This window comes from Columba livia, chromosome 1 (genome assembly GCF_036013475.1).
Source record: "Columba livia isolate bColLiv1 breed racing homer chromosome 1, bColLiv1.pat.W.v2, whole genome shotgun sequence".
Classification (NCBI taxonomy): Eukaryota; Metazoa; Chordata; class Aves; order Columbiformes; family Columbidae; genus Columba; species Columba livia.
The window spans coordinates 143,410,910-143,435,739 of record NC_088602.1 but is presented as its reverse complement, the minus strand read 5'-3'; the positions used below and the strand labels follow the sequence as shown (position 1 = coordinate 143,435,739).

Here is a 24,830-nt window from a genome sequence, read left to right as displayed (position 1 = left end):
TTATAGATCAGAATCATCTCCTTTCCGCTGCATGCTGCAAAACTGAGCTGTGATAGATGCAGGAATCACTGCCAAAGAGCCTGCAGAAAAATATGCAAGAGGAACAATAACAGATTACCATAATGATGCATAAACCAGAAACCCAAGCAAAATAAATTCACATGCAGTATGCTAAAGATATCTGAAGCCATCTTTTGCAGTCTGGTTGTTACTTTCAAAAGCAGCAACATTCAGACACTATCTAACTGATTTTGGCCCATTTTCTGGTTGGCCATATTTTGTGAAAACAGACATTTTCCTTTTTTTTTTTTTTTTTTGGTGTGAAACAGAGACTCTGACATGCTGGATCAGATCTGTCAGAAAAGACCTCCTGCCTTTATTGCTGTCTGGTGCCTGATGCTTTGGTTAAAGCTCCTCTTTGAACTGTTTTCCCAGACAGATACGAAATTATGCCAGTAAGAGACATACGTTACTTCCAGAACCCTCCGGGGAATCAACGCACACCATAAACCATGAGTTTTGATTATCAGTATGCTAGATGTTAAAGCTACAGCTGCAACTGTCAGACAGAGCATCAACCAGACCTTCTTGAAAACAGCAGTATTATTCCACTGATGTGACCCACTGCAGAATTTTCCATGTCTCAGCTGACTCTGTGGTGGGTAAAAATCATTCTTATGCAGAGAACATGCGCAGGGCTTATGAATTACTTGAATGTCCTTTAAATCCTCAAAGCAGGGATTAAGTAGGACTTAAGAGAAACATATGACTTGTGCTTGTCCTCAATACAGTGGTGACTTTCACATTACAGGACGAAATAGAGCCTTTGATTGTTCTGTATTTACTTGGTGTTAATGACCCTGAATGTCTTTGTTGTTCCCCTGGCTGGCATAAAAGAGCAGCCTGGTCTGCTCCTACAGCTTTTTGGCAAAGCTGGATTCCACACTCGAATGGGCTCTCCAACCACTTGCTGTAATAACACATAACAGTATTCTGATTAATTTAGTGCTACAAGTCATAATTCACAGATTTTTCATCTTGCTGGCTAAATAATGTCCTTTGTCCTTTGTAGGCTAGTTGACAAAGTGCATCTTAGCACAAGCAAATTTGATTTCTGTTCCCTATTGCCATGTACCACTTCCTCTTTAATGAGGATTCTCCTTTATCTCATTCAGTTGATTGTTTCTTCCAGTTTTGCAGCAGAGAGGTCAAAGTTCTGCTCCACACACTGATTTTACATCTGGTAGCAACCCAATGAGGTATGTGTAGTCACAGTTGCCTGTGTGTTAGAAGGTTGATCTATCATAAATAAAGTTTAATCTAAAAAATTTACAGCTGTGGACAACCTGAAACTACTCACGCTTTGACATAATTTTGATAAATTGCAATGACAATTCAAGAAGGAATTGTTTTAGGTTGAAATACTTTATTTTTACACATTTTTTTAAATACCATGCATCATATTCAATTGCTACATTCAAGTAATTTTCAGTCTCTGCTTTTTTACCCACAATACAAGATACCCGAAGATACACCTAGTGTTACAAACAACTATATAAACCAATATAATATCTTAGTGTTTATATTTATATTTTTTATTAAACAAAACGTCATAATTGCTTTTCTCCTTCTTCACTGTTGCAGGAAAATGGCTTCACAGAACTGGGCACAGTGACCTAATACAGACCTAGGTAAAATTTTCACAAGGAAATCTGAATTCTGTCCATAGATGAGTACATGACAGACTATGAATGCTGTAAAATTATAAATAAATGGGTAAAAAAACCCACATTCATTCACAGTAGAAAAATATATGGATTTGCTGTGTATAAATCATGCCAAGACACAGAAGGTAGCGTCTGTTCTTGCAGCCAGGTTAGGTGCCTTTCATTTCACCCAGCTCATGGAAAGCTCCCTAGGGAAGGTGTTGGCATGTGAGGACAGAAACAAGCATAAGGTTTATGTTTTTAAGCTTTATTGATGAGGATAAGGAAAATCAAAGGTTATGACTGGATGACAGGCTCTGAATCCAAATAAAGGTAGTGAGTGGGTTGAGCATGGAACAAGGATTGTGCCCAGCCAACAAGCACTCCTGCTAATTCAATTACAAGGTCACCTTTGGGCTTCAGACAGACTCTTGGCATTCTTCTACAACGAGAGGGTTTTCTGGCTCCTGCCATATATCACAGTGGCTGAGATGTTTACCCAGGATCGTGCTGTTGCAGTCCCATGTTGGTGAACTGGATTGGGTTAGCAGATGACCTGTTCCAAGGTACCTCTTGGAGTTTAGGAACAAAAAAAAGGATACATTCAGTAAGATTGAGTAAGAACAGAGATTCAGTATTCTGGCTCAGACTTGGAGAAACCTAGCATGTGTCTCTGCCTTTTATAATAGACTGTTATTAGTAGAACATTTTAAAGTAGCTGCTGGCAAGATGTTTTACACTGTGCTGTTATGTTTGCCCTACAACATACTTCTTGCTGTACTTACTACTATCTGTACCTTGTTGAAAGGCTCTTCCTGGCATGTCTTGCATTAGCAATGTGTTTCTCTGCTGCACAGTACAATGGGATCATTATCCTGGGATCAATCCTCAAACACTATTGAAGTCAGAAAATACTGCTGTACACTGTTGAATACTAACTCATGGGCTATCACTTTGAGGCAGTGGGACACAGACAGGAGGTAATGCAGATGAATGAGCCTTCTCTTTTCTCTGCATAATGCACAAGGATTTGAAATGTGGGATATATTGAAGCAAAAGCTTTAGAAATTCAAGAGGCAAGCAATTTGTAAATAAATAAGGAAGTTGCCGTGCAGGGAGGAAAAGATTTGTCTGAAGTGTAATGGCCCTACTGCAATGTGCTCACTAAGCTCTCAGTAGCATTTTAAACATCATGAGACTTGTTTTAGAGACTTCAGGGGAAAACAAATCATAAAAGGAGATGCTCAGAACTCCAGTGCTAGGATCGAACAGAGCAGTTAAGAAAAACACCCAACAGAAGGAGGACCATGCCTTTCTGCCATAGATAGCATAGAACAGGAGCAGCTCCAGTCCTGCAGAAAAGGAATAGATCACAAACCTCTGGAGTTCAAAATAGACCCTGGCCCAGACGTAAGTAGGACAGCAGACAGAAAAGCAAGACTGAGAAGCTAGAACAAGATCAGTGCTCAAGGCACAGAAAAGATTGGACACTGATGGACTAATAGTCTCTAAGGAGCCTTCATTTTTGGGTAAGACTTAGAATTATTTTGAAGCACTTAAAATCACCTGAGGACAAGGCTTCAAAGCATCTGAGTCTTTCACTTTAATACACGGTAGCTGCCAGTATTTTTGTTTATCCAAGTTCCTTCTTTTTATATAAATAATTGCTTCTGCTTCACTTCAGCTGTCTCTATAGCATACAGTAACCATTCCGGCCAGGCAGGTCAGCAAGCACTTAAAGAAGAAACCAGCCTCTTCCTGAAAGAGGACATGTCACTGTAACTCTAATCTGAGACTAAAAGGTAGGCACACATTCAAAGCACACCCTGCTAGGCAATTTTGCCTCTCCTGTGAGCTGATAATAATACAAGAGGAAGACATGCTGCCAGAGCAGCTCTGCAAAGCAACCTGCACTGGGAAGTTTCATCACAGGACAACAGTAGCAAGGAACATTTCTAATCCTCTGCCATAGACACAGGTGTGTGAACTACCCTCTCAGCATTCTTGTCCTTTGTGTGGTTCTTTCATGCTTTTTTGTAGTCTTAGAGCTGTGGCTGCAAATCCTGAGTCCCTCCAAGAGAAATGGAGCCCCTTTCTGTGGGGTTTTTGATTTATCCCAGACCTTTGAAGTCATTCGTCATATCCTATTTGTGCTGCTATGCTGCACAAGAAGGCCAGTGCTGACGTCTACTTTGAGATCTTGAACTTGCTTGGTCTTTTCTCAGGTTGTGTCAAGTCTCAGAATCACAGAATAGTTTGGGTTGGAAGAGACCTTCAAAGGTCATCCTGTCCAACCCCCTGCCATGAGCAGGGACATCTTCAACTAGATCGGGTGGCTCAGAACCCTGTCCAACCTGACCTTGAATGTTTCCAGGGATGGAGCATCTAATACCTCTCTGGGCAACATGTTCCAGTTTTTCACCACCCTGGTTGTAAAAAATGTTTTCCTTAGCCATTTGTCCCAGCTCTGCAGCTATCTTCAGTTTTCCTTGACCACTGTCCTGTCACTATGGTCGTTAACTATGATACCTGCCAGACCGCAGCTGATCTCTTTTGGCCATTATACTTGCTGCTTCTTGTGTCTGTTTTCATCTCTGCTCCACTCTGAAGAGCAGCTACAAATGACTGGCTCTTTTCTATTCTCTTATCTGTCAATGGCTTATTTAGTGTAACACACCTCTCTCCACACCTTCTTCAGTCAATGGATTCCCCGCTTCTTATGGAGTCTTAGGAGAAAAAGCATTGGTATTTGGCAGGTAAGAATCTCTTCCTGACTGTCTTGTTTTTGCTATCAGTCCCTCCGCTGTTTATGCTGCCAACTTAGTTTGCTCTTGCTCTTTTTCATTTTTGATACTCACGGCAAGACATCTGGTGCTCAAATCTGCCCTGTTAAGTGCTGAATCACATAAATTCTGTTGCAGCATGCTACAAGTCATGTCAGAGCAGAGTGTGTTAGGCATGTCATACTGTGGAATGGCTCTGCTTAACTCCTGATCAGCTCTTGCTGGTGCTTCCTCCAGAGTCACCTCTCAGAAAGCAGACTGTCCATCTCCTGTTCTTAAAAATGACCATTTGCAAAGGCCCCTTGGAGTGGCAGAAAGATCATAACTGATCAGTGTATCCTGTACACACATCACTCTGGGTCATACCCGATCTGCAATGCACATTGGTGCCTAGCCAATTGAAACAGTTTGGCTCAAATAAAGTGCCCTCTATTATCCCTAGGTATGAAGTTATTCATTTCCTGATGTCAGCTCTTGTATTTGCAGGGATTACTGCTTGTCCTGCTTTAAATAAAATCCCATCTTGCACATGTGCACACACACACATAAATACCACTCAATCCTTTGCCTAGTAACAGGGTGGATGTTGCCTGTGATCCTTCTTCCTTTCAGTACAGCCGCACTCCAGGTTCCAACGTTTTAATGCCTTCATCATCCCATTCAGATAGCTTTCAGGAGCACTCAGCACTTCCTCAGCATGCTTTCTTTTTACTGGAGCTCATACTGCATTTTTATGCCTTGCCCAAAAGTGACACAGTGGGATTGTGTGTCCCCCGCCACTACGCAAGGGCAGCAGCTCCTTGTTTATCTGACTCCATCTCAGTTGTGTCAGGATCCCACCAGTAAGTGCTCAAGGTGCTGACTTCGCAGCAGTGTGGCTCCAGGCTTTCTGTGGCTCTATCTGTTCCAGAGGTTTATAGCGATTTGGGACTGGTTCCCTGCATTGGATTGCCTTTACCCCATCACATGGGGCTCTGATTGCTGCCAAATGGTGTCTGTGTGTGTTAACTGCTTAGATGATCCGTGTGTCCCGAGAGGTAGGAGAATAAACAAGAAAAATCTAGTAGTTTATCTTTTCAATGAAGTCCTAGAAATCCTTCACCACTTTTGCTCTGGACATTTCCTTAGTGGGTCTAAGGTTTTTGAGGTATAATTGGACACACTCAGAAGTTCACAGATGTTCAGGTTATCATTCTCTGCAAGCATCAGCTCACCTTCATTCAGGCTAATATGCTGTTCTCAACATCTCCCTGGGGCCAGTCACAGTCTGGAATCATGGCTGGTGACTTCAACACTTTCAGTCACAGTAGAAAGTGTCATCAGCCACCGCTTTGGTACCTGGGAATCCTTCCATTTCACATTTCAGTTTCTGCTGGGAACACTATAACCATGATCATGTTCCCAAAATTCACACTGTCAGGTGTAATAAAGGTAATCACAAATGCAGTTCAAGATCCTGTCCTAATTAATAAGAAACGCTGGATACTTTTGAATCTGATACATCAAATTGAGCCTGACTTCTGTTACTGCTAAAGATTGGTGACTTCTCTCCAATTCTGTATCCACTGGTTTGGCATCAGTGTAGATTCTGATTTATGCAGATACCTGTGGTTTATCTTTTTCCACTGTCACTGATTTATTCTTTGCTATTTTCTGTAGGTCTCTTGACATTTCTTCTTTCCAGAGCTTCCCCTCAGTAACACTGAGAATATCAACAGAGTTTCATATTTTGGTAGCTTGAATGTCACGTTCCAAGTCAGCTTTTGAGGTAGGCATGCGTCTCCTTAAACTATAAGGTGACACTTTTTTGGAAGGCTAGATGGGGACTTCTCCCTGTGCTCTTTCAGACTGAAGGTATTCTGGTGGTGTATTATGCCTACCACATGGCTTGCTTTGTGATAGATGGACTTTATGAGCGTCCTTTGTCATAAGATCAAGTGATAATGTGCCATATTTCACAGCAACTTACTAAGAGCTTGTGTCTGTCCATTGGCTTCAAAATAGCCTCAACTGTAAATTGTCATTGTAAATTCCAAGTCCCATTACTGCAATCTAATATTGCTGTTAATGGGTGTTCCTGGAGTTCTATTGCAGTTGACCTTGCAGCCTAGCTAGGACTAAATTTGGCTCTGATTCAGTGGGACAGCTGTCATTATGGCTATGGTAAGACCGATAGATTATTCGTACACTGTGAGCACCCTGAAATGACTTGATTTACTAAGCCACACCTTATTTCCTCAGAAAACTCAACCAAATGATGATGCTTGTGTTTACCACCACTCTGTCTTCAGTCTCAAGCTTAGGGCTTCCTACCAAGAATTGTTGTGACATGGGGACTAACAATTTTGATTCTTGCCTGGGCAGTTCAAGAAGAAACGCTCTATGAGGGGTGCTATCTTTACATATGTGTCAGCTTTGTTGAAACAATGTTCTTAGAAGCTGGAATCATTCCACAAATGATCTCACACAAGAGAAACTTCAGTGTTCCCAAAGTTGACTTCTTGGTTGTATATTACAAGGATCCACTGCCAGAACTGCTTTTTGGTTTTACAGGAACATACTTGCACTGGTGGTGTTCTGCCTTCTTTAGGTGTTCCCCTCTCTGGCAGCAGCGCTTCATGTGATGCCCACCCCTAGTGATGTGGGCAAAGTTCCTTCTCAGGTCTCTACACTCCATGGTCAGGAGAATTCATGAACAAAGTTCTTGCTCCAGTGTTTGTATAGGGTCTCATACTAAGTAATACAATAATGGGAAGCAAGAAGTTGGTACTGTTAAGAAGGAAGTCACATGTATTACATACCTTGATACATTCCTTGCCAGCCTCCACCTCCACCTTGCCGTTCAGGATGAGAATGAAGTAGTCAGCTGCTTTGTTCTTGCAGTAGAGGACGTGCCACAGGGATTTCTTGTTCTCCTCATTGAACTCCAGCTCCTGGATGACACTGGAATATTTGAGGAGCCGCAACAAGATCTTCTCCGAGATGAAGTTTGGGGTGAAGAGCGTCACGAACGTGGAGAGGAAGCGGTGAGCAGCCAGAAGCAGCTGTGGGGAGATCTTGACCATCTTCTCGATGGGTCCTTGAAGGCTGAGAAGTCCCGTTTCTTCTTCTGGTTGCCCACCCAGTTCTGGTTGCTGTTGTCAATGAACTGATCTGATTCGTCCAGGTTCTCCGACTTGATGATCTCCTCGATGACATCCTCCAGCATCATCAACCCCAGCACCTCATAGAAGGAATTGCACTCCCCCTCATTGTTCACCTTCTGCACGATGGCCAGGTGAAACTTCCCCTTTTTGATCTCCTCCAGCATGGCGTCCAGCTTGATGTCATGGAAAACGGCATGGATGGGGTGGTTGTAAAACTTGGTGATTGTTTTGAGGGGGGGGGGTGCAGTCATTGGGGTCAACGAAAGCCAGGTCCTTGACATAGAGGATGTCCATGATGTTGGAGCAGTTCTCCTCATAGATGGGTATGCAGGAGTAACCACTCTCCATGATCTCCAACACGGTGTTGAAGTCCAGAATGGCGTCACCCTTTATCATGAAGCAGTTCTCCAGCAGTGTCGTCACGTCCTCCACCATCTTGGTGCAGAGCTCCAGGGCTCCCTGGATCATGTTGAGCTCTTCCCCCACCAGGTCATTGTAGGGTTCTGTCACCTTCAGCATCTCCACCAGCTTCTCTCGGTTGTAGAGAGTGTCAATCTCTTGGTCCAGGATGTAGTCAAGGAGTTTGCTGATGAGGTAGGAGAGGGGGAATGTCACCATCATAAAAAAATTGGTGAACACAGTGGTGTTGGCCCTCATGGCGAGGCTGTCGTGGGAGCAGAGCACCTGGGGCACAATTTTCCCGAAGATGACAATGCCGATGGTCGAAGTGACAACGGCGCTGATTCTGGAGCCAATTAGGTCATTGAGGAAAATGGTGAGGGTGGTGTTGACGAGCACGTTGCTTAGCAGCAGCAAACACAGAAGATAATTCCTCTTTCAGCAGATGAGCTCAATCTTGCGGGTACAGCGCTTCTCCTTGTTGGTGCCGCAGTTCTGCACAATGCGCAGCTCCATGGGATCCAGCGCCATGAGGCCCAGGTTGAGCCCGCTGAGTATCCCTGACAGCACCAGCAACCCAATGATGAGAATCACCTGCAGCCAAAGGGGCAAAAGCAACTTCTCCTCCAACACCACCAGGATCCTGTCGGTGCCTTCCTGGGGTAACCAGGGTTGGCCAGGCTGGCGCTGGGAGCACAGCACATAGGTCTTGGCCCACTCGTCCTTGCACAGGGGTTGGACGCAGACCCGCAGCAGGGCCAAGGTGTCTCAGACCTCGACTGGGCCCACTTGCACCAGCAGGTCCTGGGAACGCTCGGGGCAGGTGCCATTGGGAACTAAAGCGTTGGCGGCGGGCTGGAGCTCTGAAGCTCAGCAAAGGTGACACGTTCCCCGGTGTGAGGCTCCAGACCCAGCCTGTAGAGGTGGAGCAGCACCTTGCTCCCCTCGGTCACATGGATGGGCCCATGGGCTGGAGTGTACTATCAGCATGTTTGCTGATGACACCAAACTGGGAGGAGTGGCTGACACACCAGAATGCTGTGCTGCCATCCAGTGAGACCTGGACAGGCTGGAGAGTTGTGCAGGGGAAAATTTAATGAAATATAACAGAGGAAAGCGTAGAGTCTTGCATCTGGGTAGGAACAACTCCAGGTTCCAGCATAAGTTGGGGAATGACCTGTTGGAGAGCAGTGTAGGGGAAAGGGACCTGGGGGTCCTGGTGGACAGCAGGATGACCATGAGCCAGCACTGTGCCCTTGTGGTCAAGAAGGCCAATGGCATCCTGGGGTGTATTAGAAAGGGAGTGGTTAGTAGATTGAGAGAGGTTCTCCCTCCCCTCTACTCTGCCCTGGTGAGACCACATCTGGAATATTGTGTCCAGCTCTGGGTCCCTCAGTTCAAGAAGGACAAGGAACAGTGCAGGGCAACAAAGATGATGAAGGGAATGGAGCATCTCCCTTATGAGGAAAGGCTGAGGAAGCTGGGAATCTTTAGCTCGGAGAAGAGGAAACTGTGGTGTGACCTCATTAATGTTTACAGATATATAAAGGGTGAGTGTCACGAGGATGGAGCCAGGCTCTTCTCGGTAACAACCAATGGTAAGACAAGGGGTAATGGGTTCATACTGGAACACAAGTGATTTCACTTAAATTTGAGAAGAAACTTCTTCTCAGTGAGGGTAACAGAACACTGGAACAGGCTGCCCACGGAGGTTGTGGAGTCTCCTTCTCTGGAGACATTCAAAACCCGCCTGGACACATTCCTGTGCAGCCTCATCTAGGTGTTCCTGCTCCAGTAGGGGGATTGGACTAGATGATTTTTTGAGGTCCCGTCCAATCCCTAACATTCTGTGATTCTGTATTAAATACCTGAGCATACTCAGGCAATCACAGAAAGAAGCAGCAGCTGAAAAGTCATTCAGGTCTTCTCCAAGTGCTGTTCCTGGTGTGAAAAATGGGAAACAGAAATTATTTCTAAGCACTTAGTGATACAGGTCTCAATAAAATACGCTCTCTTCACTGGTCAGACCAGCCTGCCTGAGCAGGAGGTTCTCTCAATAGCAAGCAGCTAGTTGGACAAAACTCTGCTGAAGAAAATCTAGGACCAGGAAAGGAGGTCAGAGAAGGAGGACACGATATTAAAACCATGAAAATATTGTTGTTAAGCATTTTTAATTACTCTTCATGTACAAGTGTGTTCCTTGTACAGGTACATACCCACAAGAGTTTGGTATTTTCTGGGGTGGATTAGAACTTTGTCCTTCCATTTTGCCTGATTATACAGCTGATCTGGAGGAGGACAAAAGCAAGCTTAACTTTTTCCTAATACAGCACATTTTCTGTTGTCTCCTGCCCAGCCATCCTCCCACTGCCACACTTTGACCCTACCCAATCCACTGATGTGGGATAAAAAGCAGCAAGGTGGTGTCAGCTTTTCTATCCAGGCTAGTCCTAGCAGCTAAACTGCACATGTGAGTGAGGGAAGTTTCTGCTTCCTTCTTCACAGGGATGCACTCTTGAGCAATCATCTTCCTTCTGTAGCAATAGGGCTGGATCTACTCACTACCCCTTTTGGTCATAGAGAGCCTGTATCTAAGGCTTTAAAAAGGAGCAGGAAAAACAACAAAATTATATGACAAGAGGGAACAAAAGTCATTGTCATCTTCTGTCAGCTATCAGTATGCTTTGAAGCATGAGATTTGATTATCACAGTCATAACAATGACTAATAATACTGGAGGATAGTAACAAGGGTCATAAATCAGTATTAACAGATAAAAACCTTTTAAAAGATCCTTTATTCCCTCCAAGGAATAAAATCCAGCTGTCAACACCACAAGCTCACCCTTGGCTCTCTCTGTTGACTCTTTCCATGTCATAGATCATCATGACTAATAGAAGCTCTGCAAGACAAATTTAGGCCAAAACATCTCCCTGAATGCATAGCATCATCTATGTTCAAAGCCATTACATGGTGTCTACAGTGACACCTGCACAACTCATTTATGGGTTTATGCAGCTCCAAATGGAGCTATAATGTTACTAGAATGTTTTCCAGGCTTGGATAAATTTGGGCTACAATGCCTACGGAGATCCATAAGGTTCACAAAAGCAGTCCTGACACTTTGCGTTTTGCAGTGATTTCTATCACACAAACTCTCTCTTCATGTCAAGGAAATTTAGCATGTTGAGAGTCACTCATGACACCTACATGAATGATGTTGTGCTGGGAAATCCACTCTGCTTCTGTGTCCATTGATTTCAGTCGGTAGTTTTCAGATTCCCTGGTGGCAAAATTTAAAGCCTATTTCATTGCATAAAATGAACTGTTATTTTTTGATCCAGCTTCAGATTGACAGTCATTCAATACAATATTTCTTTAATCTTTGCAATACCCTAAGAATTTTAATTAACAACTCAATTCTCTCTCTCTAAAAAACCAAACCAAACCAAACCAAAAATAAGCAAACAAATAAAATTCCATGCTTTCTTGCCAGGGGAAATCTTTTGTTTGCCACAGCAAAACACAGGCACATCAGTTTTCTCTACAAGGCAAGACTTTGAGCTTGCACAAACGGTTCTGCTTTTGCTGTGCTGACCGATCTTTAACACAAGGAGTCAATCAGTTCTGGTTGCCTATGAAAAGTTACATCAGGAGCCATCAAAGATGGCAGCAAAGCTCCTCAACCTGTGCAGCTCAGAACACATGCAGCTTCCCCATCTGCTAGTGCTCACCCACACTACCACGCCAGACTGGAGGCACTTTCCATGGGGGAGCTCAAATGGAGGCGTTTCTCATAGTGAACAGCCATTGGGGGCACATGATGCTCTTTGCATTGTACTACCAGACCCACCACACTCACAAAGCCAGGTCATCAGTCAGCTGTAAGGAAAAGAACAGCAACTGCTTTTTTGGCATCTATGGAAGCAGAAAAGTGCCTAGTGGGATTTTTAAAAGCAGCTGCTTCTGATGTTTTTTAAGTACTGCCTGCTGCTTACCTCAAGCTCTTGATTGTTTGCAACTTAGAGTTTCCCTGTTAAAACTTGTTCCTGAGCAGAGCTTCTCACTTTGACCCTTGGTGGGGATTACCAGTTCAGTTGCTGGTGGCCATTTTCCATAATATAGAAAGTGTGAACTAGCAGCAGCCTGACTTAAAATTTGGCAGAAATCAGTCTCCTTCCACTCCTCAAAATTTAAATCAAGCTACTTAGCACGGTAACATAAACATGTGACCTCTTTATAAGCCCTAGTTTTGCTGCTCATTAGTCTATGTACCTTAACAATATTTTCAGCAACCCTATGTCTAATATTCCACTGTTCTTAGAAAGGTATATACCTTACAGCATGATTGCTTGCCAGTTATGTTTCTTAGATTGGGGTGAGGAATCACAGAGTTCAAAGCCATTCAAATTGAGGAGGGGTCATTACCCCAGTGTGTCCTTTCTCTAGCCTGTAATGTAAAAATAAAGGGTGGTATTTTTTTTTTCTGCTACTGGTATACCCACATCCAATAAGGATTTAGGTTCTGCTGTGCTAAGACAGCCCTCAGGAACAAACAGCCTAAGTAGTTGTGACAGGCAGAGGAAGCACTTTTGGTTCTGTTTTTCAGATACAAAAGCAGAATGTATAGACTTGCCTGCAATCCCTCAGGAAACCAAGGGCAGAGCAGCACCTTGAACTCAGGACTCTTGGTTGTCAGATATGCCTTTTCATCACAATGAGCATATGTATTTGTCTTTGAACTAGTACAGGGGCATATTAACACTGCACCAGAACCGGGTGAGTGCTAGCTCACAGAGCTATTTCTGCAAAACAGTTCCAAGCGCACTGAATGCAGAGCTCTCGGAATACTTTGCAGTCAGCTCTGTGCAGCATGTCATCCAGGCGTGGAATTCACTGCCATAAGAGGATGTTGAGTCAAAGGCTGTAGCTGAGTTTCTTGAAGCGTTGAAAAACAGCCTGGTTAGTTTAGGCAACAAGACTGCCTTACTTTTTTGGGAGGCTTTAGTTTGTACAGGGTCTAGGGCTGCTGGGTCCAGGCCACGTTTTGATGCTGAGCTGCTAAACTGTCAGACAGAAAATTAGTGTCTGTGATTTTCACAGGAAGACTCTTTCTTTTTATTTAGTGATTTGATTATTTTTCCAGGAGTGGCAGAAAGAGACTTTTCTCTTACTCAGAAATTCACCACAAGTTTCTCATAAAACTTTCAGCATATGTGACACTCACTGGAAAAAAATAAAAAAAAAAAAAAAGTGCCTATAGCAGGCTAAAGAGAAAATCTGTTAAATCTGTTTCTTTTTCTTTGCACTTCTTTTTTTTTTTTTTTTTTTCCCACCAGGGCTGTTGAATGCAGCATGCAAAGTAGCTGTGATTACAATGCAGCTGGGGCTAGAGGATTTTAGAATGGTCCGTACTCTAGCAAAAAAAAAACCCAAATCACACCACCATGGAAAAAAAAAAAAAGGAAAAGTAAACAAACAAAATCCCCCAAAACAACAAAACAACCCCCTCAAAACAGAAAACATGGGGATAAATAACAGCAAGGCAAAAAGAGACAGAAACTGTCCATGAGGTCAGGTAGTTAAGTATTTTTGGACTGCCAAGGTGGTGATCTTAAGTGAAGATAATATATTATGCAGTGGAAAGCTAATGAGACTAGATCTGTTAAACGTGAACTTGGTGTTACTTAGCTCTGGAGTGCTTCAAATTACACAGGCCCGTGTTGTATTTGATCACCTCTCTGGCTTTAACAAAGTGAGCAGCAGGCTTTTATATAATGTACACGATCATGTACTGTTGGGAACAATCCTCCACTGGCAGGGGAGGGAAGCTGATGACATAATGGGTCTTCTCCACCTCGAAGTTACGTGATTCATCAATTAAATGAATTCAGTGGGATAAAGCAGCATGAAAGGGCAATTTCCCTGTAATACGCTGCCTGCCGATTAACTCTTCCCTCCCAGTTTTAGCCACACCGCTCGGAATCCCGCCTTCACCGCTATGCCCAGGAGGCTCCGGCTACGCGGCCCCATGCACTACCGGGAGTACTGCGGGCAGGGGCCAGCGCCGTGTCCTGCAGCAGCAGCAGCACCAGGTCCCCGGACCGAGCCGTTCCGTGCCGGGCCGACCCCGCACCACGGGGGCTCCGGGCACTGCAGGCGCAGCCGCCGCCCGCCGCGGCTGCAGCATCGCGCCCCGTTCGGGATGCGTAAAGCCCTGCACCACTCCGGCCGCCTCCTCTGCAGGTGCCGCGGCGGGTCTGCGGGGAGCGCCGAGCCGGCTACCAGCCGGGAAAGGGGGGGAGGGCGGGGAGAAGAGAAGCTCCGCGCACCCGCCCGCGCCGCTTGTGCATCCCCTTCTCCAGGAACCCACTCGCTCCCTGCCGCCTCCGCTGGGTCGGCTCGGTGTCCCGCAGCGGCCGGCCGGTGCCGGCGGGCCGGGGCCGCCGCCTGCATTGCGTCGGCGGGCGCGGCGCGCAGCGTGCCGCGGCGGCGGGGGCCGCGCTGGCGGCTGCGGGGGCGACCGGCCCGGGGGGTAGCGTGCTTCCCCTCCTCCCTCCGGTCCCGTTCCCCCCCACCCCCTCCGCCCTCCCTCTCCCCGAGCTGCACCAAACAGCTCTCAGGTTTCTGCTGATACTGCAGCGTCAAGAAATGGCTCGAGTTTGCTCCTTGCTCTTATGCATTCAGCAGCCCGCTCGCTCCTGCCACACGCGTCCAGCTCCTGCCTCCTGCTGCTGCTGCTGCCGGGACGAGCCAAGACCGACTCCAGGGATGCGGCTGCAGGACTGCGGCTCTCTTACATCTCCCCAGCCGCCGCTGCCCAGAGCCCGGCTCCTTTTCCCGCTGTCTTAAGGGAAGAGAACAAGAGAGCCAGCAGCTATCTAGGACTCCGTGATTTTATTTACTAACTCAAGCCTTTTGAAAAAGGTACTTTGCACTTTTTTTTTCTCTCCCACCCCCCACTGCGGTTCTCGGCAGAAACTAATTAAACCCACTCGCCCTTGGTGCAGCCTAAGACAGTGTATGAATATTTCAGTGTCTCGCAGGCAGCCCTGTAAAACGATCGCTGTATTATTAAGAGGGGCGCAAGAGGAAGAGGAGGAGGGCTGAGTTTGCCGCTGCGGTTTTTGTTTTGGTTTGGTTTTTTTGGATGCTGCTGCAAGGCGACTTGACGCATTCCGGCACTGGCTCCTACTCCTAACCGGCGCGTCTCACTCGGAGCAGGTAAGGAAAAGCCCCTTCTCCCCCCGCGCTCTTGAATTCTATTCTGGACAGTTTGGGTCCGCGATGTCAATCGCCCTCCCCTCGCCTCTCTCTCAGTTGTGTTTAGCTGCTACAAAGCAACAGAGGAGATGCTTTCTTCTCCCAGCCCTAGTCCCCCAAATTGATGTGATGAAGTTGTCAGTGCTCAGCTAAATCTCCACTGTCTGTGAAGTGGGGAGCGTGGTGATCAGGAGACTTATTGCAGGAGCTGACCATGCTGAAGTTGCCTGGGAAGCCCTCCCAATGTGCTTAGGGCACTGCAGGGTCCACATCGGCCCCTTCCTGCCTTGGAGGCCCCTGGTGCATGTCCAGGGATGTGTGGGAATGCGTAGGGCTCTGCATGTGCTGCCGTAGTGGGCAGAGCACGATGTTCTTGTTGGTGTGAAAACCAATCCATTGCGCCTGAGCGTGTGTGTGTGGTGGAGCTTGGGGGCTGGTTTATTCTGTTTCTCTCCTTCCTGGCAGCCTCCATCCTGCAAGTAGCTTTATGCCTTCAAAAGCAGAGTATCTCCATCCCTCCCTCCCTTCCCGGCGCACAAGAGGAGAGGACCGGGGCGGGGCGGGGGGGGCAGGTGAAGAAAATTTGCTGAGTTGGCGTTGCAAGGACACCTCCCAGCCACCCCGCTATTTATCTATTTATTTGTTTGTTTATTTATTTATTTGTGTGTATGTGTATGTGTGTGTATGTGTGTGTGTGTGTGTGTGGTAACTTTGTGACAGCAGCCGCAGCGATGGTCAAGTCGGCAAGAAAAGTGGACGGATCAAGTTAAAGGCAAAAGGAGACGGCTGGGGAGGGGACCCCAGCCTGTGGGTGTACTCCATAGATCTTCAGCCTTCCGGCTTGGGGGACGGGACCCCTCACCTTACCTGCCCTCTTCCCCTCCCTAAAGGTACTTCTCCCCTCTTTCTTCATGCTCCCATCATCCCTGATGCCTCTTCCTTCACCCCTCTTCTCATTACCCTTTTTGAATATTTCCAGCCTTTAGGCCCCACATCCATCCCTTCTGCAAGCTCTCCACCCCAATTCATCATCCCTCCCTGCAGATTCTGACCCTTGCCTGCTCCACCTCCACTGAACTACCCTGGGGCTTTTGGCTCTCCTCCATCCTCCTCTCCCTGTCAAATCCCTCTCCCTCACTTTTCCCCTGTCCCTGGGTCCCCCTTCCCGTGTGTCACCATGACTGTGATGGCTGGAGAGAACATGGATGAGACTTCGGCATTACCTGGCCACCCCCAGGATAGCTACCAGCCTGCTGCCCACGATGACCATGAGTGTTGTGAGCGCGTAGTGATAAACATTGCTGGACTACGTTTTGAGACACAGCTGAAGACCTTAGCCCAGTTCCCCAACACTCTGCTGGGCAACCCCAAGAAGCGCATGCGGTACTTTGACCCCTTGCGCAATGAGTACTTCTTTGACCGGAATCGGCCCAGTTTTGATGCCATCCTCTACTACTATCAGTCTGGAGGGAGGCTTCGCCGTCCGGTCAATGTACCCTTGGACATGTTCTCTGAGGAGATCAAATTTTATGAGCTGGGTGAGGAGGCCATGGAGAAGTTCCGGGAAGATGAAGGATTCATCAAAGATGAGGAGAGACCCTTGCCGGAGGGGGAGTACCAGCGCCAAGTATGGCTCCTCTTTGAATACCCAGAGAGCTCTGGGCCTGCAAGAGTCATTGCAATAGTCTCTGTCATGGTGATCCTCATCTCTATCGTGATCTTCTGCCTAGAGACATTACCTGAGCTGAAGGAGGACAAGGAGTATACAGTGCATCGCACTGACAACACCACCCAGGTCTACAAATCCAACATCTTCACAGATCCCTTCTTTGTTGTGGAGACCTTGTGCATCATCTGGTTCTCCTTTGAGCTGGTGGTGCGCTTCTTTGCTTGCCCCAGCAAGACTGAATTCTTCAAGAATATAATGAACTTCATTGACATTGTGGCCATCATCCCTTACTTCATAACCCTGGGTACTGAGATGGCCGAGCGGGAGGGGACTCAGAAAGGAGAGCAGGCCACCTCCTTGGCCATCCTGAGAGTCATCAGACTGGTAAGAGTCTTTCGAATCTTCAAACTCTCCCGGCACTCTAAGGGCCTCCAGATTTTGGGACAGACCCTCAAAGCAAGTATGAGAGAGCTAGGTTTACTAATTTTCTTCCTCTTCATTGGGGTGATCTTGTTCTCTAGTGCGGTATATTTTGCTGAGGCTGAAGAACCTGAGTCTCATTTCACAAGTATCCCTGATGCTTTCTGGTGGGCGGTGGTATCCATGACCACTGTGGGCTATGGTGACATGTACCCTGTGACAATTGGAGGCAAAATCGTAGGCTCCTTGTGTGCCATCGCTGGTGTGCTGACAATTGCCCTGCCTGTACCTGTCATCGTGTCCAACTTCAACTACTTCTACCACCGAGAAACAGAAGGGGAAGAACAGGCTCAGTTACTTCACGTTAGCTCCCCTAATTTAGCATCTGACAGTGATCTCAGTCGCCGCAGCTCCTCCACAATCAGCAAATCTGAGTACATGGAAATTGAAGAGGATATGAATAATAGCATAGACAATTTTAGAGAGGCAAACCTCAGAACTGGCAACTGCACTGTAGCCAACCAAAACTACGTTAATAAAAGCAAGCTGCTGACTGATGTGTAAACAAAAAACCAAAATCCTCACTCACAGCTTAAAGACTTCAGTGACACAGTCACACTTTGTAGATGCTTTACTGATAGTCTTTGAATGCTTTATTTACCTCGTAAATGCATTGTTGCATTGCGAATCTTTGCTCAGCGATAAAGAAGCTTCCAGGATCCATGAAAGATAAAGTTTTGTTTATTTTTAAAAAAACATTTTCCACCTGGTAAATGATAACCATTTGAACTAGTTTAGTTTTAAGCTGTATGACGATAGACCTAAACTTTTCCTCTCCCATCTCCCATTCTTTTTTTTTTAATTTACGAAGTTAACTTAAACTAAGCAAGACAGTTTTTAGAGCTATAAAGCATATGCATGGATTCCAGTAAAAATATTCTGCAAAACTGCACAGTTGCAAGAAAGTGCATCAGATAATAATAACAAAAAAAGGATTAACAGAAACATGCAGCAAGCATTTGCCATGGTTTTTATGAAGGAGTGCAAATTTTCCTTCCACACCCTATGTGAAAGATTACATACATCCAATCTACAGATTCACACAGCACCTTATTAGAACATACTTAAGCCTGGTATCTTTTGTGGTCCATAGAAGAACTATTCCAAAAGGAAAATAATAAACAAAACTGAAGACAAAACATCTGCAATGCTGCTAAGTTCTCTTACATGCAGATAGTTTAAACACACTTTTCCCTGTCCAGAACTGGATACAAAACTTTAAGCCCCTCTGTTGCAAGATAGCACAATGGAGTTTAATATAAGCATGTTTGAATTTGATACTATTTATTTTATAATCGCATGCCTGAAACGTTACCTCAGACAATAGCAGATAAGCTTTCGTTTGAACTGAATCTTCTAAAAATAGGTCCTTTAGCTCTCTTTTTTTCTCTTCTTTTATTTTCCTTTTGATTTGCATTCACCAGAAGTGCACTCCTTAATTTATTAAATCATTGACTAGTAATTTAAAGTACTGTATTTAAGTGCGTATGTTAGTCAAATGGGAACAATAACTTTTGGAGATCAAAGCATGTTCAAATATTCAGCATTATGGCCTATTTGATTAAGGTGTAACTTGAATTAGTTAATGCATGAATTCAATAATAATTATAAGAATAATAATATTAACAATAAAACAAAATTTTAAAAAGTGCTTGATAGACCGAGGATCTGAATGAACTGATTAGAGAAACCTGATTATTTTCCTGCATTGCTCAGGGAAATGCGTTGGCTTTTGTCCAGGCGTTGTCAGAAAGGAACTTATCCCATCCCTTAAAGGGAAAGCTATATGGAAAATTAAGAAGTTATGTATAGTCACACCTAAAACCTAGTATCCTTTATAGTTGAAAGGTGCAGATGCATGCTTTTTGGTGCATTCTCAGAATGTAAATGAAACTTATATGCATCCAAATTGCAGCAGCTGTTTTGTTTTGCGGTCATTAGTTGAGATTTTTTTGTATTCCCCCAAAATTCACTGAAGAGACTCAACAGATTGATTCAGATAGTTGCACAGTGCCTTTACCTTACTCCCCCTAAATTGCTGAAAGTGCCTCCAGGAACTGAGGTGATCAGAGATTGCGAAGGAAAGGGCAATGCACCAACAGTGTTCTGTGCTGTCTCCTGGCACAGCACAGAAAGGGGTAGGGAAACAGAGAAGGAGCAAGTTTAAGTGAGAAGGATGCAGAAGAGGTGGGCAGAGACCGCCAGCGCCCTTGGGATACCTTCCTTACACAACCAGCCTGATTCGGCAGGGCTCAGCATTTGCTTCTGCCAAATAACCATAGTTGTGTTTATGCAACACTTCAAGTTTCCCTAGGTTGTTTATAGAGACATCGCTGCCATCATTGTATCTTCCCTTCGTTTCCCTGAGATGGCTTTTTGGCAGCCTGTCCCAGCATGGCAGGATGCAGGAGGAACTAAGGACCAGCATGAACTGCAGCATTGCCCGGTCAGGAAACCAGACTGCAGTGCTGTGCTTTTTTTCTCTTGGCTTCCCCAGCAGGTACGCTGTTTCCCCATTCCTGCCTTCTCCACCCCCTTTCATCAGTCTGACAGATCTTAAATCCCACCACAGATCCTTTAAGTCGTATTCTTCTTTCTGGTCCTTGACCTTACCCTACTTCCACCATCATCTGGTGAAGGAAGCAATGCTAGAAGAAGGTATCTTCTGCCATATGCCAGCCTTGACTGCTAGGCCCTGGAAGATAATAACCTTTGATCTGAACTAATGTAGGCACTAATATATTTTTTTTAAATGAACGAAGTTGAGGATCTTCCTTCTTCACTTAGCATGTAGCCAGCTGCTGTTGAACACTTCTCCTTCCACATTGTACAGATCCTTTCTTCCCCTATCTTTCTGATATATGTGTATATGTATATAAATATATATATGTGTGTGTCTGCGCATGTGTGTCACACACATACGCAGACACACACATACATAAAATCAAGGCACTTAGAGTTAAAAAAGCAGCCCTAACTCTGCAGTTACGCACAAGCCTGACCAGCCAGGTTTCCAGAAAGACTTGACTTTATTTCTCACTGTGTGGCTTCTGTCAGTCTTAATGATGAGAAAGCAATCAAGAACTGAGGGAGTTCTAGCTCCTCCAAGAAATGCAAAGCATCAGATAAAACAGGGCATTACATCCTCTAGGTAGATGTTGCAAAGCTTCTTCCTTGTTCCTCACTCATACCCCTGTCCATTGTACACCTCTTTCCCCATTAAATTCTGGTGGTCCTGATCTTCCCAAACTCTTGAATTCTAGGGTATGACTTCTCATGTCAAAATGGACTTGAATGCTGCACTCAGCTTATAGAACAACCAACTGACTAAACTAAATAGCAATAATCCATTCAGTGCTGTGGGACTGTTGATTAGAAAGTGGTGTCTGGGAGAAGAAGCCTCACTTTGGTAATTTAACTTTTGCCACAGTTGGGTATGCACACCTTAGTTTAATGAGCAGAATGATAATCATTCTACATCTGTAAAGAGAAAAGTGCTGCATACAACAATTCTTTTTCGTCAGGAGACCTGGATGGATCATTAGGACTCGGGTGGTTTAAGGAGCCTGAGTGTTGCTTTGTTCATTTGTAAATCATTGCAAAGGATCTCAGTACATATGGAGTACGGGAATTAACCTCATGTAGCACAGGCATGCATTTTCTACAAGTTTGACACAAAAAAAAAATAGCAACAACAAAAAGCTCTTACTCACTTTACACAGGAATGCCGAAATATCTTTGTGGGCCTGAAGGTGCAATTAGCAAACTGCCTGTTCTTACCAGTAAGCATCCCTCCCTCCCTCCCTTCCTTCCTTCCTTCCTTCCTTCCTTCTTTCCTTCCTCCCTTCCTCCCTTCCTCCCTTCCTCCCTTCCTCCCTTCCTCCCTTCCTCCCTTCCTTCCCTTCCTTCCTTCCTCCTCCCACTTTTGGCATAAGTTTATTTTGCCACACATGAAGTCTATGGGATCATTTCTGTCAGTGAAAGAGGACTGGAAATAAGCTGATGGCAAATTTAGTGCATCTCTATGATTCTGTGATCTTTGAATGAGTCAAGAGACCTTCATTCAGTTGGCAAGGACCTCTCAGAAGTGATGCCCATGTTATGCTGGACAGAGAAACCAGTAGATAAAACAGTTTTAGTTGGGCTGTAGTTTGATGAGGTGAGGCAGCTATTCCAGCATAAAGCCTCCTTTAACAGTCACCGTTCTTTGTCTCTCTGTGCTTCTTAGTTGCCCCCATACCGCTTTTTCTTCCTCTACTCAGTGAAAGGGATGAGGGAACTTCTCTGGCACGAGCAAGGCAGTGGTATACTGCAGTGCAGAGGCAGGAATGGAGAAGCAGTGAGTGGGCAGGAATCCCATTGGCTGGTATCACTGCCAAAATTCCCCATCTGGTCCTACTGTACTTAGCTATACAGCACTAGGGAACATGCAGAGAAACAAGGAGGAGGGTGAAAATGAAAGGTTCTGTACCCCCTTCTTTTACAGAACTGAGAAGTTGCTGCCAGACTGCCAAGAGCTCAAATCCTCTGTGTGGCAGCTCCAGCAGAGAATGAACTGGATTTACTTGTCTTCAAGAGGAAGTTAGAGTGCAGTAAACCAGACTGTGAGTTCACAGCATCCTAGCAAAACCATGCGGATTCCCTGCATGGAGTCTTTTAAGTTTTATCTCCACTGGGGACTTCAGGAAAGCTAATTCGAATTAATGAAAGGTGCATATTTAAAGTAGATTTGTTAAACTGTTTTAAAGCCCAGCATGGACATTCTGTTGCAGTATAAAAGCAACCTTAATCTGATTTGGAGTCATTCTTTTTGGAAGGAAAGTAAGCCAAATTAAATTAAGGCTGCTTTAATTCTGAACACAATGGGGCTTAATGCAGTTTACCTCATCTGCCTCACAAGTTCATTCAAATAGATAAGCCTTTAGTAATCATTAAATGTAATGGAGCTGACCCCACTTTGCAGGGGGTGGCTGGGCAGAGTGTGGCCATGTGCTACAAAATGCTTAGTATGTGAGTGCTGGAAATTCACAGCCTGGCTTAATGACATGTTGGTTCTGGTAACAATTCTAGTGATTTCCTTCTTTTGTTCCTGGTTTACATATTTGTAGGTGTGAGGAGAATCAATCCCGCTGCCTTCTGGGAAGTTGACAATGATCATGGCCCAATGAAATTAATTTCCACTTTACAAAGTCTCTAACTGTGCACATGCTTAACCTGATGTACTGTTGATCATGTGGACAAGCACTTGAAAGACAGTTTGAAGCACTAAAGGCAGGACAAAATTCAGCAAAAGTCCTCTTATTTTCAGTAGTGATTTTGCCCAAGTAGAGATTTCAGGCATCAGACTCTTCTTTGCAAATCAGGTGTGCATCATTCATTAGAGGCTGCATTGGCCCAAATCAACAATTGGAGCAGTAGCAAAATTTATTGACAAATTTTTTACTAAGGGACAGTTGTTTTTATTAGACAAAAGCACAGAAATCTTGTTTTTATTATGGACAGCTAAAGCCCAAGTGTAGTGCAAAAAGTGAAAATCTGAGGGCAAGTTCCTTTTTTCCATAGTTCACACTTGGACAGTGCAGTTTCTTATGTGCACGTGTATTAACTTAAATAGAATAAACGCTAGGAGAGAAACATCTGAAATTTATTAGAAAAAGGTAGAAAGTTGTGTTTCAGAGTAAGACCTTCTGCATATATATGTATTATATGGAGAGAACATATTCCTTTCCAAATCTGAGCTTGATAACTGTTTTTAGAGGGGTGCCATTCAAGATTAATTCATTTCCCGTAATATAAAGAAGAGGGAGGTACTGAAGCTTTTCCAGGAATGGTCTGATCCTGTAGGCTTCCAGCAGCCTGATGGCACAGATCATCACCGTAATTTTAGATTCGCAGGAATGCAGAACCAGCTCCAAAGTGTGATTTACCCTCCCTAGCTGCAGAGCTGGATGGAATTTGAAAGCTGTCCTTGCAATTGTACAACAGGGCAAGTTTGTTCCAGACCTGCCTATCACGAGTCTGCAGCAGGCTTCTTTTCCTCTGAGATGCTTTAACCAGCGTCCTACATTTCAATTTTAGTTAGACTTTTTTCAGGATTTTTTTTCTTTTTTTTTTTTTTCCCTCTGTTTTTACTTAATCAGGTGTAAAAAATTTATTTTTCCTGAAATGCACTTATCAAGTATTCTTAAAGGTGTCAGTATTAGTATCCACAAAAATGTAACTTCAGGGTGTTCTACTGTTTCACTCAATACAGGTGAACTTGCCACCAGTGAGGTCAACAATTTATGCTGTCAACGCATAACATGCTTCGATATTTTCAAAGGAAATAAAATGAAACTGAGGTCTTAACTGAAATGTGTCTCTAAGTATCTGTTAATATCTATGTAATTCTGTATATTTTACCTGTTCACAGGCTCTAGCAAATGTCACTACGAGTTATAAAAAAAAAAAAATCGCTTTCCATTTCTAGTTTCTATAATAAAATGAAGACGTTGCATTCAGTTCCTTTAGGTGCATCAGTCTTTGATCCATGTTATTGTTTCAGTGACATTTCTATAATGTAATTGGGATCAAATGTATATTTTACTTTTGTATAAAAGTAAAAATGATATTTTTATGACTAAATTCAGCAAACCTTTACCTATAACCTGCTAGGTGAAACCTTTCCTTTCCTTTCCTTTCCTTTCCTTTCCTTTCCTTTCCTTTCCTTTCCTTTCCTTTCCTTTCCTTTCCTTTCCTTTCCTTTCCTTTCCTTTCCTTTCCTTTCCTTTCCTTTCCTTTCCTTTCCTTTCCTTTCCTTTCCTTTCCTTTCCTTTCCTTTCCTTTCCTTTCCTTTCCTTTCCTTTCCTTTCCTTTCCTTTCCTTTCCTTTCCTTTCCTTTCCTTTCCTTTCCTTTCCTTTCCTTTCCTTTCCTTTCCTTTCCTTTCCTTTCCTTTCCTTTCCTTTCCATGTAAGCCATTGTTTTTGCAGTATGTTGGTTTGAAATGAATAAATAACAGCTGTCGATAGAACTGTATACAGCCTCTCAGACATATCTCTGATTTTAAAGATCAAATATTACCAATGTGAAATATAAAAACTGAATAGTCTCTATATGAAAGTGCACCATCAGGGCAACGAACCATTTAAGCTGACACAGCTGTACTTATTTCCACCATTTACAAATCGCTTACTCTTTGGGTCAAGTATGTACTTCATTGTCACACTACAGGTCATTTTACTTCCAGTAGTGAAATGGTTTGACTTATCATTTTTGGAACATCTGATGTTATGAGTTCTTGAACTATTTGAAATGCATAGTTTTCATCTATGCAATTTTACCTGCTTCTGTACTTGTTCATCTGTTCATACTTGGCATCAATTAAAGATAATTTTTAAGGATCTTA

General features: G+C 44.3%; 1 protein-coding gene and 1 pseudogene across 3 annotated transcripts; one reads left to right on the top strand and one right to left on the bottom strand.

Moving 5' to 3' along the window:
* Positions 1-14,489, bottom strand: LOC102097237 (metal transporter CNNM4-like; annotated as a pseudogene).
* On the top strand, positions 14,385-24,830 carry KCNA1 (potassium voltage-gated channel subfamily A member 1). Of its 3 annotated transcripts, none has more exons than XM_021298433.2 (3): positions 14,385-14,960; positions 15,070-15,257; positions 16,017-24,830. In XM_021298433.2, exon 3 carries the CDS (start codon positions 16,474-16,476, stop codon positions 17,947-17,949), a length of 1,476 nt encoding a protein of 491 aa, XP_021154108.1. In that variant the 5' UTR covers positions 14,385-14,960; positions 15,070-15,257; positions 16,017-16,473; the 3' UTR covers positions 17,950-24,830. The 3 variants fall into 3 exon arrangements, with proteins under 3 accessions (XP_021154108.1, XP_064890476.1, XP_021154109.1); XM_065034404.1 differs by having other exon boundaries at positions 14,385-15,257; positions 16,017-16,186; positions 16,276-24,830; XM_021298434.2 differs by having other exon boundaries at positions 14,385-15,257; positions 16,020-24,830.

What these genes read in the sequence shown, in the direction of transcription:
- KCNA1 (XM_021298433.2), top strand. Translation starts at nt 16,474, where the DNA reads ATGACTGTGATGGCTGGAGAGAACATGGATGAGACTTCGGCATTACCT.